The sequence below is a fragment of the Sus scrofa genome, chromosome 15 (assembly GCF_000003025.6).
Source record: "Sus scrofa isolate TJ Tabasco breed Duroc chromosome 15, Sscrofa11.1, whole genome shotgun sequence".
NCBI lineage: Eukaryota > Metazoa > Chordata > Mammalia > Artiodactyla > Suidae > Sus > Sus scrofa.
In genome coordinates this window covers 104,593,166-104,608,035 of record NC_010457.5, presented here as the reverse complement: position 1 = coordinate 104,608,035, position 14,870 = coordinate 104,593,166, and the positions used below count along the sequence as shown (strand labels likewise).

Sequence of the window (14,870 nt, the reverse complement as noted above, 5' to 3'; positions counted from 1 at the left end):
TGTCTTTTTAGGGCTGCACTAGCAGCATATGGAGGTTCCCAGACTAGGGGTTGAATCCTAGCTGTAGCCGCCACCCTACACCGCAGCCACAGCAATGCCAGACCCGAGCTGTGTCTGTGACCTGCGCCACAGCTCATGGCAACATCGGATCCTTAACCCACTGAACAAGGCCAGAGATTGAACCTGTGTCCTCATGGATACTAGTCGGGTTCATTAACCACCGAGCAACAGTGGGAACTCCTTATGTAGTATTTTAAAAGATTTGCTTTTGTCATTACCACAGTAACATGCTCGGTAGAGAAATTGGAAGTATAAAAGCATTAAAAAAATAAATAAAAAATAAGTGTTCTAATTTCAAGGTTGTAAAGTGTATGTGTATAGACACATATATATCCCACAACCTCATGGTTCCTAGTCAGATTCATTTCCACTGCATCACAACAGAAACTTCTTAAATATAAACTTCTTTTATATTTTTAAAATAACTAAGGGCAGAGAGATCTAGAATGACATATCCCATCTATAAGCTAAGGGGATGATTACTTTAGCCACCTCCCAAGAATGTTAAGAAATTTTAGTCCATCTTTCCTAGAGTTTATAATGAACACATATTATACAAGATATTCTTCGGGAGTTCCCGTCATGACGCAGCAGAAACAAATCCGACTAGGAACCATGAGGACACAAGTTTGATCCCTGGCCTCGCTCAGTGGGTTAAGGATCTGGCGTTGCCGTGAACGGTGGTATAGGTCACAGACGTGGCTCGGATCCTGCGTTGCTGTGGCTGTGGTGTAGGCTGGCAGCTACAGCTCTGATTGGACCCCTAGCCTGGGAGCCTTCATATGCCTCGGGTGTGGACCTAAAAAAAATTCTTTACCCTGCCCTTCCGTCCTAAAATTGGGCATTTTAATCCCTTTTTGACTTGGTCATTCTCATAGTTGCTAACTTAGTGCTTTTCTTATAGAATCCCTGCTTAATGAGCAATATGCCTCCTTGTATTATAAAATCTTTCTGAATAAGCATTAGAAACATTTTTTGGTAGATTAGTAAAAGTGCATTCCTCTTTTCACGTTACTTTATTCAAAGCTAATAAGTGCTTTCCATAGTTTTCTAGTACCTAGTGTGTAAACATTCTGTGTTGCAGCTTTACAGTTTTTAAGACACTTTAGATATTCTTAGACTGTAACCGTCTCACCATCACTGTCTCTACGTTCCCAATGCCACACCCTGACTAATGACACTGACCCTCCTGCCCCCCATCTCCCTGCCCTGCCCACGTTCACCTGGGCTCCAAGGTGCCGAACCCTGTGCTCGTGCCAACCAGGTTCTCTACAGCTTACCCGCTGGCAAGGATACGAGCTTGGACCTTCCAACCACTAGAACAAAATGTTTTAAATTGATAGTTGCAGAATTGTGGAGTGTTTTTACACTGATCTTTTGCTAATGCAATTAGCAGTATGTTTTGCATGTATTGTTGCAGAAACCGCAAAAACCGTGGCAACGGAAGGAGACAAACAGCACTCGGAGATATGGAAAAGCAAGGTTTACTCAGCACCGGTGCGGGCTCAGAAGGGTCACCTCCAGAGTCTGAGCACCAGGTCTTTGTTCTCAGTAACTTTTATGCACTCCAAGGTCTTGATTTTTCCATGTAAGCATCCCGGACCCACCCATCCCCAGGCAGACAGTGTTCCTCCCTAAGAAACTGAGCAAGCAAGGTTACAGAAGCAGAACTGATAAGCAATGCTGGGTACCTGATTAGCAGGGCTGCTGGCTTGGACATAGGGCACACAGTTGTTACATTATTACAAGAAGGGTGGCATAGTGATGAGCACAGCTGGAAAGGCTTGCAGCTGCCTTCTTAGCCAAGGGGGGTTGTTCTTTAGTTAAAACTCCATTTCAGTATGACTTAATAAATCCTTGAATCATTAAAAAAAAATTCTTTAATTTGATCTTTATAACGAGTACTTGTTCTTTAATGGGAGTTACATTATAGTTTTTACCTTACGAGCTGTAGAACATTTGGTGAAGCAGATTAAGAAACCAGAAATGGTAATACACCTTCTAAGACATTTTTCCAGAAGGATACCAACCCCACTGAGTCATGTTATACATTCAAGTTGGGAGCCAAATGATCAGTAGGCTGTGTCATCCTGTTGTTCCTACATGCATTATACCACATGAAGAGGGTCCCTGTCTGTTTCTGACAGGATAATATTAATCTTATTCTCCAGGTGAGCAGCCAGCATATCTCGAAGATCAGAAAGAAAGCCTCGTTCGGTGTTGCTATGTTCACAGAGGATGACATTTATTCCTTGAGAAGCAGCATCCAAAACATCATGATGGGACATCTCACCTGCCAACAAGGAAAGAGCAAGTACTTAAAACATCAGACACAGAATCTGTAGAATGCTGAACCATAACAGCAGAAATACCAAGTTTGCATTCTGTATGAAGCAAATGTGATGCAGCAGAGCTTTTCATATAAATCTAGACGATTATATGCATGTTTCTTACATGCAGTCCAACTTAGAAACAGAGGGGAGTTCCCTGGTGGCTCAGTGGGTTAAGGATCCAGTGTTGTCACTGCTGTGGCTCTGGTTACTGCTGTGGCACAGGTTCAATCCCTGACCCCAGCACTTCTGTATGCCACAGATGTGGCCAAAAAAATAAATTAAAATAAATAAAAAGAGACAGAGACCATTTCACCGAGAATTCCAAATTTTTTCTCCTTGGCAGGTCCAACACAAGTATACAAACTCACATATTCAACACTATCTTTTTTTTTTTTTGGTCATGTCTATGGCAGGTAGAAGTTCTTGGGCCAGGGGTCAAACCCATGCCACAGCAGCAACCAGAGCTGCTGCAGCAACAACACTGCATCTTTAACCTGCTGCACCATAAGAGAACTCCTCCAACAGTATCTAATACTGCCAGAACTACCTAGACCTGTAAAAATATCCATTTGAAATGTTTCCACAATAAAATAAATGATCACTACTAAATAAAATGAGGCTTTCAGAAAGTTTCTTTCTTTTGTATCGCCACACCCATAATGTGCTGAAGTTCCCAGGCCAGGGACAGAACTTGCACCATGGTAGAAACCCAAGCTGCAGCAATGACAATGCCAGATCCTTAACCCACTGAGCCACAAGGGAACTCTAGGAAGTTTCTTTCTCATATAAATATTAAAATAACAAATACCTCGAGAAAGTCCTAGGCTTATTTCCCAGAGACTCCTTTACGCTTTGTGAGTGCCAACACTTTTACCATCAACCCTAGTCTAAATTCATAAGAATAAAATGAGCTTATAGTTATTTCTAGATTAAAAACATTTTCCTTTGACTTAGGCAAAATTCCTAGAACTTCTGCAGTTTCTGGTGAAAGAGGATCTCATCTTTCCTGAAAAGATTTTGGGAAAATTCCAATGTTTTGAATTAAAAAAAAAAAAATTTGTGAATCTGATGACTTCTAATTTAAAAGCAAAAATACACTGTGGGAGTTCCCGTCGTGGCACAGTGGTTAACGAATCCGACTAGGAACCATGAGGTTGCGGGTTCCATCCCTGGCCTCGCTCAGTGGGTTAAGGATCCGGTGTTGCCGTGAGCTGTGGTGTAGGTCGCAGACATGGCTCAGATCCCACGTTGCTGTGGCTCTGGAGTAGGCTGGCAGCTACAGCTCTGATTCGACCCCTAGCCTGGGAACCTCCATATGCCGCGGGAGTGGCCCAAGAAATGGCAAAAAGAAAAAAAGAAAAAAAAAATACACTGTGCACAATTGGCTTGTTCATAAAAAGTGTAGTTTTAAGATACACTTAGGAGAGTTCCCATCATGTCTCAGTAGAAACAAATCTGACTAGGATCCATGAGGACAAAGGTTCAATCCCTTGCCTTGCTCAGTGAGTTAAGGATCCAGCGTTGCCGTGAGCTGTGGTGTAGAGCGCAGATGTGGCTTGGATCCCCCATTGCTGTGGCTCTGGTGCAGGCTAGTGGCTACAGCTCCGATTCAACCCCTAGCCTGGGAACCTCCATATGCTGCAGGTGCGGCCCTAAAAAGACAAAAAGAAAAAAAAAATTAAAATATACTTAGAAACATAAAGGCATAAAAATATGGGGAAAAAGTTCTTAAGAAAAAAAGCTCCCCTTCCTCCAAGTCAAGTTCCTCACCCCTACTCCCCAACCAAATATGCATCACTGCATTACAAGGAATAGTTTCTATCGAAGCACCTTTGAAAACATGTTTTTTTTGGTTGGGTTTTTTTTTTTTTTTTGGCTTTTTAGGGCCTCACCCATGGCATATAGAGGCTCTCCCAGGCTAGGGGTCCAATCAGAGCTACAGCTGCTGGCCTACGCCACAGCCACAGCAACATCAGACCTGAGCCTCGTCTGTGACCTACAACACAGCTCATGACAACACCTGATTCTTAACCCACTGAGCGAGGTCAGGGATTGGACCCACAACTTCGAGGTTCCTAGTCAGATGTGTTTCCACTGCACCATGACAGGAACTCCTAAAACATCTCAATTTAAGTAAAAGTAGAGGTAAAGTAAAAGGAGAAAAAGGTACTAAAGTGGCCCAGCTGAAGCCATGCTTTAGAAAAGACAATCTGGCTCCCTGGACTATTATGAATGCACTGGCTGGAGAAAACATAAAAATGGGGACAGCCATAAAGACCCTCCAATAATACGTGAAGACAAAAGCCTGACTCAGGATGGCACCTATGAGAAAGATAAAGCAAATGAGACAATTGAGTTTGCAAGGAATAAGTTCGCCATCTGCTGGTCTTTTTGGGATACTACACTTTATGACCTAACACTAGATCAAGCTCAAGGGAAGGGTGATGAAATCAGCAGAGGACTATATTTGGTCTTTTGGGGAAGGTGGTTCCATCCCTGAAGTTATATTCAAAACGATGCCTCACAGATCAAAGACATCTAAAATTAGCCATATATGAAAACATTTTCTGTTTCCTCAAGTGACCAGATAGGAAGAACATTTTTAACATTTTGGAACTGTGTGAATTTATCTTACGTATACATGGCTTTATAACAAAAAAACTAATTTTTAAAAAGTCATTATTCATCAATAAACAACCAGACATTCCAAACTGAGAAATACACAACAAAACAAATGGCCTACATCCTTCAAAAATGTCAATGCCCTGAAGACAAGGTTTAGAACTATCTCAGATACAGTGTTTGATCATGGATTGGATATCAATTGGGAAAAAAAAATGCTATAAATTTTGACCATAGGCAAAATTTGAATATAGACTATATATTACATTAGTGTTTTAACAATATTAACTTTCTGAATTTGATCATTATAACATATAAAAGAGAATGGGAATTGGGGAGTTGGAGTTCCCTTGTGGTACAGTGGATTAAAGATCTGGCATTGTCACTGCAGTGGCTCAGGTTCAATCCCTGACCCAGGAACTTTCACATGCTACAGGCACGGCCAAAAGTTAAAATAACAGTAATAAAATAGAAGGACATGGAACTCACCTCCTCCCACCAACACATCAAAAATACATCTACAAATCGAACAATTCTCACAGAACACCTACTGAACTCCAGTAGAAGACCTCAAATACCTGAAAGGATAAGAAAGATCTCCACATAACCTGGTAGGATGAAAGGGGGAAAAAAGGGAAGCAGGAGAGGATCCGTGCCTTTGGGAGGGAGCTGGCTGTAAGGAGACAGATGCAACCTGGGCGTTCGCAGAAGAAACCTGGGCCTGCCATAGTAGTGAAGCATCATTGTTAAGTGGCTGCAAAGGCAGGGGTGGGGCTGCCGTTACAGTCTTTCTCCAGGCGCTGGCCCCCACCTCCATGGGCACCAGGAGAGTGTGCCTCAGCTGCCACCTTACAGGCTCTTGCCTCAGTGGGCTCTCACTCCCTAGCTGTCACCAACGCAGGCTCCCATGCCCCAGCCACTGAGTTAGGGGCTCCTGCACACATGGCCAACAGGTACATGAAAAGATGCTCATCATGGCTAATTATTAGAGAAATGCAAATCAAAACTACAATGAGGTGTTCATGTTGTGGCACAGAGGAAAGGAATCTGACTAGTAACCATGAGGTTGCGGGTTCAATCCCTGGCCTTGCTCAGCAGGTTAAGGATCTGGCATTGCCATGAGCTGTGGTATAGGTCGCAGACGATGCTTGGATCCTGTGTTGCTGTGGCTGTGGTGTAGGCCGGTAGCTGTAGCTCCCATTCGACCCCTAGCCTGGGAACCTCCATATACCGAGGGTGTGGCCCTAGAAAGAAAAAAAAAAACAAAAAACATTGAGCTAGCACCTCACGGGTCAGAATGGCTGTCATTAAAAGTCTACAAATACTTTGTTGTGATGGTTGGAGTTTCCGTTGTGGCTCAGTGGTTAACGAATCCCACCAGGAACCATGAGGTTGAGGGTTTGATCCCTGGCCTTGCTCAGTGGGTTAAGGATCTGGCGTTGCCATGAGCTGTGGTATAGGTTGCTCGGATCCCTCATCGCTGTGGTGTAGGCCGGTGGCTACAGCTCTGATTCAACCCCTAGCCTGGGAACTTCCATATGCCTTGGGTGCAGCCCTAGAAAAGGCAAAAAGACAAATATATATATATATATATATATATATATATATATATACTTTGTGATAATCATTGTACAACTATAAATGTAATAAATTCGTTGAGTAATTAAAAAAATTAAAAAGAGTCTACAAATACTAAATATTGGAGAGAATGTGAAGAAAGGGGAACCCTCCTAAAGTGTTGATGGGAATGTAAGCTGATATACCCACTCTAGAAAACAGTATGGAGATTCCTCAGAAAACTAAGGATAGAGTTACCATATGATCCACCAATATATATTTACACATTTCCTCCCAAACCATTTTGTAATAAATTGCAGACATGATGGCCTTTTACCCCTAAATAGTTCACTATTATATCCTAAGAAAAAGGGCATTCTCATATACAGGTTTTTGTTTGTTTAAATTTTATTGAAGTATAGTTGATTTACAATGTTGTTAATTTCTGCTGCACAGCAAATTGACTTAATTAGGCATGTATATATATTTTTTCATATTCTTTTCCACTATGATTTATCATAGGATATTGAATATAGTTCTCTATGCTATACAGTAGGGCTTTGTTGTTTATCCATGCTATATATACTAGTTTGCCTCTGCAAGAATTGATAGAAACTGATGATTATCTTTAGGGCTAAATGGAACCATTTTCTCCTGAAGGCAACAAGGTTTACCATTAACAAGTGTCCCATTAACTTACACATGAAATCTGAGAGAAATAAAAAAAAAAAAAAAAAAAAAAAAAAAAAAAAGGATTTCCTGTCGTGGCACAGCAGAAACGAATCCGACTAGGAACCATGAGGTTTTGGGTTTGATCCCTGGCCTTGCTCAGTGGGTTAAGGATCCGGCATTGCCAAGAGCTATGGTGTAGGTCACAGATGCGGCTCGGATCTGGTGTTGCTGTGGCTCTGGCGGAGGCCGGCGGCCACAGCTCTGATTAGACCACCTAGCCTGGGAACCTCCATATGCCATGGGTGTCTTTTTTTAAAAAGACAAAAAAAGAAAAAGAAACCTGAGGGAAATCATGTTCAAGGAATAAGACAGGTTAAATAAGTGCGGGACATCAGTTTTTTAGATAATCTAATTGTTAAATGATTTTTTTTCCCTTCCACAAAGAATATGGTATATCCCCAATTTTGGTATAGTTCCTATTTAGCTCAAGTTCAAAAAACATTTATTAGATCAATTTTTATGTCAGGTGCTGACCTAAATTTTTTTTAACTTATAAAAAATAAACTAAAGTTGGAAAGGGATGCAGAAGAAAAGGATAGAAAAAAGATCCAAGGCCATCCTACCTGTGAGGTAAAGGTCAGCCTCTGTGCCTTGCAGGACGCTGCTCCCAGAGCCAGCACACAGGGCCACGACTTTGACAGGGGACTCTTCAAGAGAAAGGAAACAAGAGGCCAATACTTTACAATTCCCCTGCATTTTAACATAATTTATAACAAGAATCCTAAATGTCACGCAGATTTCACTCCCAGTCTCATCACCAGTACATGAATTTTGTTTACTAAGTTTTAAACAATAATACATTTGTCTTCATATAGGCAAACAGACTATTGGTACTGCAGAGCTAACCCAAGGCAGGGTTTTTATTCCTTCGGACACACAGTGCTGCACAAGCCCACAGAAGGCAGATTTGAATCGTATTGATCACTATTTGCACCAGGCTTCAGGCTTTATTGCAATGCTGCTCAGTAAAGCAACCTCACCTGGGTCTCCAGGTAACAGTGGGAGGCAGTTCCCAGGTGAAGAAGCTGATAAACTAAAGGGGCTAGTTAGAGAATGCTACTAATGAGTCTGACAGACATTTTTTTGGTCTTTTGTCATTTTAGGGCCGCACTTGTGTCATATGGAGGTTCCCAGGCTAGGGGTCTAATCGGAGCTATAGCTGCCAGCCTATACCACAGCCACAGCAACGCCAGATCTGAGCCGTATCTGTGACCTACACCACAGCTCAGGGCAATGCGGGATCCTTAACCCACTGAGTGAGGCCAGGGACTGAACCCACAACTTCGTGGTTCCTAGTTGGATTCATTTCTGCTGTGCCACAACGGGAACTCCTGTACTTGTCTTTAAAAAGCATCCACTGAGGAGTAAAATACAAATGTTCAAGCCAAAATCCAGCAAGTGTTTAGAACTTAGGTTTATAGAATGGATGCTTCATTAGTGGTATTTCAAGAAGGGCACTAGAGCTGGTCAGAAGGCCAATCCCATTGCTGCCATCCATCTTTGGAAACAAACTCTCATGACTTGTTTGATCCAACTTTGGACCTTGGATAAGTTACTTATCTCTCCGAACCTCAATTTTCTCACCTATGCAGTGGGAATAATAACACCTATCCAATAGCTAACAATAGCTAGACTTTAATTAATGTGTGCCAGGAGTTCCCATCGTGGTTCAGTGGTTAACGAATCCAACTAGGAACCATGAGGTTGCGGGTTCGATCCCTGCCCTTGCTCAGTGGGTTAACGATCCCGTGGTGCTGTGAGTTGTGGTGTAGGTTGCAGACGTGGCTCGGATCCCACATTGCTGTGGCTGTGGTGTAGGCCGGCAGCTACAGCTCCAATTTGAACCCTAGCCTGGGAACCTCCATATGCCGTGGGAGCGGCCTAAGAAATGGCAAAAAGACAAAAAAAAAAGAAAAAAAAATTGTGTGCCAGTCATGTGCCCTGTCACATGGATGATGCCACCACTTCGATGAACTATGTTTTATGATTACTGAAGTTTTAGAGATGAGGTTACTAGGACACAGAGAGGTTAAATAACCTATCAAAGTCATGCAGCAGACAGAACAAACGTGAATCCAAGGCCTTTAGATTCCACAATCACAACAACAGCACTCTGCTCACCACCACCAAAGTGGGAACCCTTGGGGCAGTGCTGGGCTCACTTCAAGGGTCCAACATCTGTTCTGTCTGTCCCTTTTGTTCCCCAAAGTACTGGGAAAAGCCAAGAGAAAGAGCAGAGACTAAGAGACTTAGCAGCACCTCACTACAAAATGACACTGGTACTATGAAATTTAAGATTTGCATTGTAATTAGAGCAATCACAATTTCCAGCTTTCTTCCAGGGCATTCTCTTCCTGGGTTAGGTCAGGCAATGTGACTAACTCTGGATAGTAAACTGAACAGAATATGTCTAATTTCCAGGCTAGAATGTTTAACTGAGATGGTTGAAAATCCTCCCTTTGCAACAGTGACCAGTCTACAACAAATAGACTTCCCCTACTGATCTGAAATGAATGTGAAGTGTGACTGAGAAACGAATCTTGTTTAGGCCAGTGAGATGTATACGGCGGCATGACCTCGGCCACTCTGACTGATAGAGTAAACCAGCCATCTCCTGCGAACACAGTTTTCTATCATTTACACTGACCGAGCTGGGAATTTCAATTTTTGCACATTATCGATAGGTATAGTGGAGACATAAGTACCTCGGGTCTTCCCTACTCCGAGAGCAAGGCGAACATGAGACAGTTTTAGGTGCTTTTTGATGCGCTCGATCATGGTTTCCAAGGAGACGGATTCATCCAGTGTGCATAACCGTCCCATTCCAGTATGCAGAAGCAGAGGCTAACGAGAAACAGAAATCAGAACAACTGTCCATTATCAGTCTTAGACAACAAATCTACAGACAAATAGCAAATGCTAAGGTCACTAAAACAAGCGTACTGTGAGCTTACTATAGCCAACTCCAGGCTAAAATTTTGTGGGATGCAAACCTGACAAAGACATTCTAGGAGCACACAGTCTCTTGGAAAGACAGCTGATTAAACAATCATAATAAAAGTGTGTTTAAATACAAAACATGTTACGGTTCTTATGGGAGCACAAAGGAATGACAAATCATTTGAGACTTACAGAGGTGGGTGCTTGGAGCAAGTGGAGCCCAATAAGGTTTTACAAGGACTTGGATCTTAAAGACAGGCCAGAAAGTGGTTTAAAAAGGAGTGATGTTAGGCCTGGTCACTGACGTCCAGATCATTTTTATACGCTTATCTTTTATATTTCTCTACAAGTACTATTTCAAAGCCTATTCCATTTTCTCACTTTTCACAATGCCCTACCTTGCCCTATCAGTTTATATAAGGCTATCATTCTTTTTACATGGTCACTGGACGGATGTACTGGATTTCATCAGTGCCCTCGTTAAGGCATTTTGAGTTGTTCCCAGCTCTTCACTATTGCATATATAGAGCTACCATGAAAAAAATAAAAATAAATAAAATAAAAAAATAAAATAAATAAAAAATAAGAAGGAGTGCTGTCAAGTGCAGTGCAGCAGGTCAGGGACAGGGTGAGATGTGGAGAGGCATTCTCAACAGAGAGAACACGTACAAAGGCGCCAAGGAGTGAGAGGCACACTGAAGGCAGGTGACCAGCAGACAGCACAGCTGGTGGACAGGCCCAGGGAGGGAGATGGAGAGGAGGCTGGAGATAAGGATCATGGACAGTCATGAAGAATTTCATTCCCTGGAGTTCCCATCGTGCCACAGTGGTTAACGAATCCGACTAGGAACCTTGAGGTTGCAGGTTCGATCCCTGACCTTGCTCAGTGGGTTAAGGATCCGGTGCTGCCCTGAGCTGTGGTGTAGGTCGAAGATGCAGCTTGGATCTTGTGTTGCTGTGGCTGTGTTGTAGGCTGGCAGCTATAGCTCCGATTCAACCCCTACTCTGGGAACTTCCATATACCATTGGTGTGGCCCTAAAATGACAAAAAAGACAAAAAAAAAAAAAAAAAAGAATTTCATTCTCTAGGTTAAAAAGCCTGAATTATCTCCTGCAGATGCCCACTTAGGAGACTACTCATATCCCAAGTGGGGAAAGATGAGAGTTTCAACTACTGTGGTGACAAAGCGAATAGAGAGGAGAAATATTTTTTAGATTTAGGGACTGAATTAGCAGGGCTTCGATTTAGAGGGACAAGGGAGAGTTGTGCAATTGCAAAACAGATAGATGATGATGCTATCAATAAAAGAAAAAAAGTCATATTTAAAGGAGTAGTACAAGAAGAGGTCAATATTTGTATATACTGCATTTTATTTTTTAATTTTTATTTATTTTTTGTCTTTTTGCCTTTTCTAGGGCTGCTCCCATGGCATATGGAGGTTCCAAGGCTTAGGGGTTGAATCGGAGCTGTAGCTGCCGGCCTACACCAGAGCCACAGCAACGCCAGATCCGAGCCATGTCTGTGACCTACACCACAGCTCACGGCAATGCCGGATCCTTAACCCACTGAGCGAGGCCAGGGATCAAACCCTCCACCTCATGATTCCTAGTCAGATTTGTTAACCACTGAGCCATGACGGGAACTCCTACACTACATTTTAAATACCTGTGGGATTCTTAAGTGGAAAATGTCCAGAAAGTGGCTGGAAATATACATTCTTTTTAAATTTTTCATTTTTGACCTTTAGAAAGCATTCTGAGACAAAAAGTAAAGGCATAGGAATCAATGAACAAATGACTGTCAAGTTAAAAGAGTCAATAAAATGGTCCAGGCAGAGAGTATAAGAGATTGCACCTGTAACGAGTCTAAAATCCAAAAAAAGGACCACTACGGTCTGAATGTTTCTATCCTCAAACTCATAGGTTAAATCCTAACCCCGGAGTTCCCGTCATGGCTCAGTGGAAACAAAGCTGACTAGTTATCCATGAGGAATCTGACTAGGAACCATGAGGTTGTGGGTTTGATCCCTGCCCTTGCTCAGTGGGTTAGCATTGCCATGAGCTGTGGTGTAGGCTGCAGATGCGGCTCAGATCCCGCGTTGCTGTGGCTCTGGCATAGGCTGGCAGCTACAGCTCTGATTAGACCCCTAGCCTGGGAACCTCCAGATGCCGGGGGTGGGGCCCTAAAAAGACAAAAAAAAACTGAAATGAAATAAAATAAAATCCTAACACCCTAAAAGTATGGCAATAGGAGGTGTAGCTTTGGGAAGGTACTTAAGCCATGAGCTGGAACCCACTCGAATGGGATTAGTGCTTCAGAAAAAAGGCTCCAGAGAGACCCCTAGTCCCTCCCACCTTGTGAGGGCAGAGAGAGAAGGCACCATCTTTGCACCATGAGGTGAGCTCCCATCAGCCACCACACCAAATCTGCCAGGGCCATGATCTTGACTTCCTAGCCTCCAGTCTGTGGTATTTTGTTAAGCAGCCCAAACACGTTAAAGCAGCCCAAATAGACGAAGACAAGCACCAACATTTTTCTATTCCTAAAACGTCTTCCTTTTTCAATATACTTTCCAGGACATACTATGCTTTTATCCCAGTTTGTTCTTAAAGTAATAGTTAACACGCCATTGAGATAACAATTTACATGAGTTTACCAAACAAAAATGCATAATAATATGAGATATTTTTATTACCTTCTCCAGTGACAGAATTTCAGTCTTCTGATAAAGTTGTCTGTTCTGGGAAAGAAAAGCCACCACCTGCATCAAAGCCTGCTGAGTACAATTCAGATTGAGCTGTGTTTGTTCCTCATCATCGGTCCTAGAAAAAAAAGTCACTTGCTAGCTTAAGATAAATATAAACGTTGCATTTAAAATAATCCACAGTATACGCAACCTCCTGTAATAGAGGATTATATTTATATAGAATTTATGATTTAATTCCAAACCAAACTATCTCCTTTTTCTTTTGTTTTTGGGGGGATAATTTTTTTTTTTCTTTTCTTCTTCTTCTTTTGTCTTTTTAGTGCCACAACTGTGGCATATGGAGGTTCCCAGGCTATGGGTCCAACACCACAGCCACAGCAACGTAAGAGCCGAGCCACATCTGCGACCTACACCAAAGCTCATGGCAACGCTGGATCCTTAACCCACCGAGCGAAGTCAGGGATCAAACCTTGTCCTCATGGATCCAATCAGGTTTGTTAACCACTGAGCCATGACGAGAACTCCCCAAAACAAACTACCTTCTAGAATGTTTCTCAGACTCTAGCACGCAGCAGAAGCATCTTGTGGCCTTATTAAAACACAGACTGCTAAGCCCTACCCCAGAGAGTTTCTAATTTAGTAGATCTGGGTAGGGGCTGAGAATTTACCTAACGAGTTCCAAGTGATGCTGAAGTTGCTGCTCCAGGGATCTCTCTCTGAAACCCCTGTTCTAGAACTGTTCTTTTAGTCCTGGTTGTGCATCAGGAATCTCCTACTAGTTTCTTAAAGTAACAGCCGCTGGACCCTTCTATAGATCCAGTGAAATACAATATCTATGAATGGGGATAAGGCAAACTGAATTGTTTAAAGCCCTAGAGAAGTTAATTTTCAAACGTCAGTGAATAGAAGAATCTTCTAGACAGATTCTCAGGTAAACTCCATCCTAATCACACAGATCTAGGATAAAGCCAAAAACCTGCATTTTTCATAAGCTTACATTAGCAATGATTTAGGGCATCCCTGAATTGCCCTCTAAAAAGCAATACCCTAGAGCCCTTCCAAAAAATTTAGCATCAAGAAAGTTTTCTGGAAGTTCCTGTCATGGCTCAGCAGAAACAAATCTGACTAGGATCCATGAGGATGCAGGTTCAATCCCTGGCCTCACTCAGTGGGTTAAGGATCCAGCGTTGCCGTGAGCTATGGTGTAGGTCACAGACATGGCTTGGATCTGGCATTTCTGTGGCTGTGGAGAAGGCCATTGGCTACAGCTCTGATTCGAACCCTAGCCTGGGAACTTCCATATGCCACACACGTCCTTAAAAAAAAAAAAAGTTTTGTGTAGAGTTCCCGTCATGGTTCAGTGGTAACAAACCTAGCAAGCATCCATAAAGACACAGGTTCAATCCCTGGCCTAGCTCAGGGGGTTAAAGAAAGATCCGGCGTTGCTGTGAGCTGTGGTGTAGGTCACAGACGCAGCTTGGGTCTAGCATTGCTGTGGCTGGGGTGTAGGCCATCGGCTATAGTTCCAATTTGATCCCTAGCCTGGGAACTTCCACATGCTGCAGGTTTGGCCCAAAAAAGACCAAAAAAAAAATCTTTGTGGGAGTTTCCTGGTATCTAGTGCTTAGGATTCGAAGCTTTCACTGCTGCAGCCTGGATTCAATCCCCAATCTAGGAACTGGGATACCACATCAAGCCACTATATAACACAGCCAAAAAAAAAAGTTTTGTATTTAATCATAAACTCTAAATATAATCATAGAATTCTGGAAGTAAAAGACATCTTTTAAGATGATGTGGAAGTATAGTTTCAACATTGGAATTACCTGCAGAGATTTGAAAAGAAAAAAGCAGAACAATACTTGGATCCCAATCTAATGGTATAACCCAGCTATTATCTGTAATATGGAGAAACTGG

The 14,870-nt window shown here is 42.5% G+C and overlaps 1 protein-coding gene across 13 annotated transcripts in view; it reads right to left on the bottom strand.

The window, feature by feature from the left end:
* NIF3L1 (NGG1 interacting factor 3 like 1) overlaps positions 1,529-14,870 on the bottom strand; it is a 22,772-nt gene continuing 9,430 nt past the window's right edge. For all 13 annotated transcript variants that reach the window (XM_003133583.6, XM_021074951.1, XM_013984375.2 and 10 more), the window contains 4 exons: positions 12,941-13,067; positions 10,010-10,148; positions 7,868-7,951; positions 1,529-2,353 (listed from right to left, as the gene is read on the bottom strand). In XM_003133583.6, the coding sequence (XP_003133631.5) occupies positions 2,169-2,353; positions 7,868-7,951; positions 10,010-10,148; positions 12,941-13,067 (535 nt within the window). In that variant the 3' untranslated portion in view covers positions 1,529-2,168. The remainder of the gene's footprint in view (positions 2,354-7,867; positions 7,952-10,009; positions 10,149-12,940; positions 13,068-14,870) is intronic.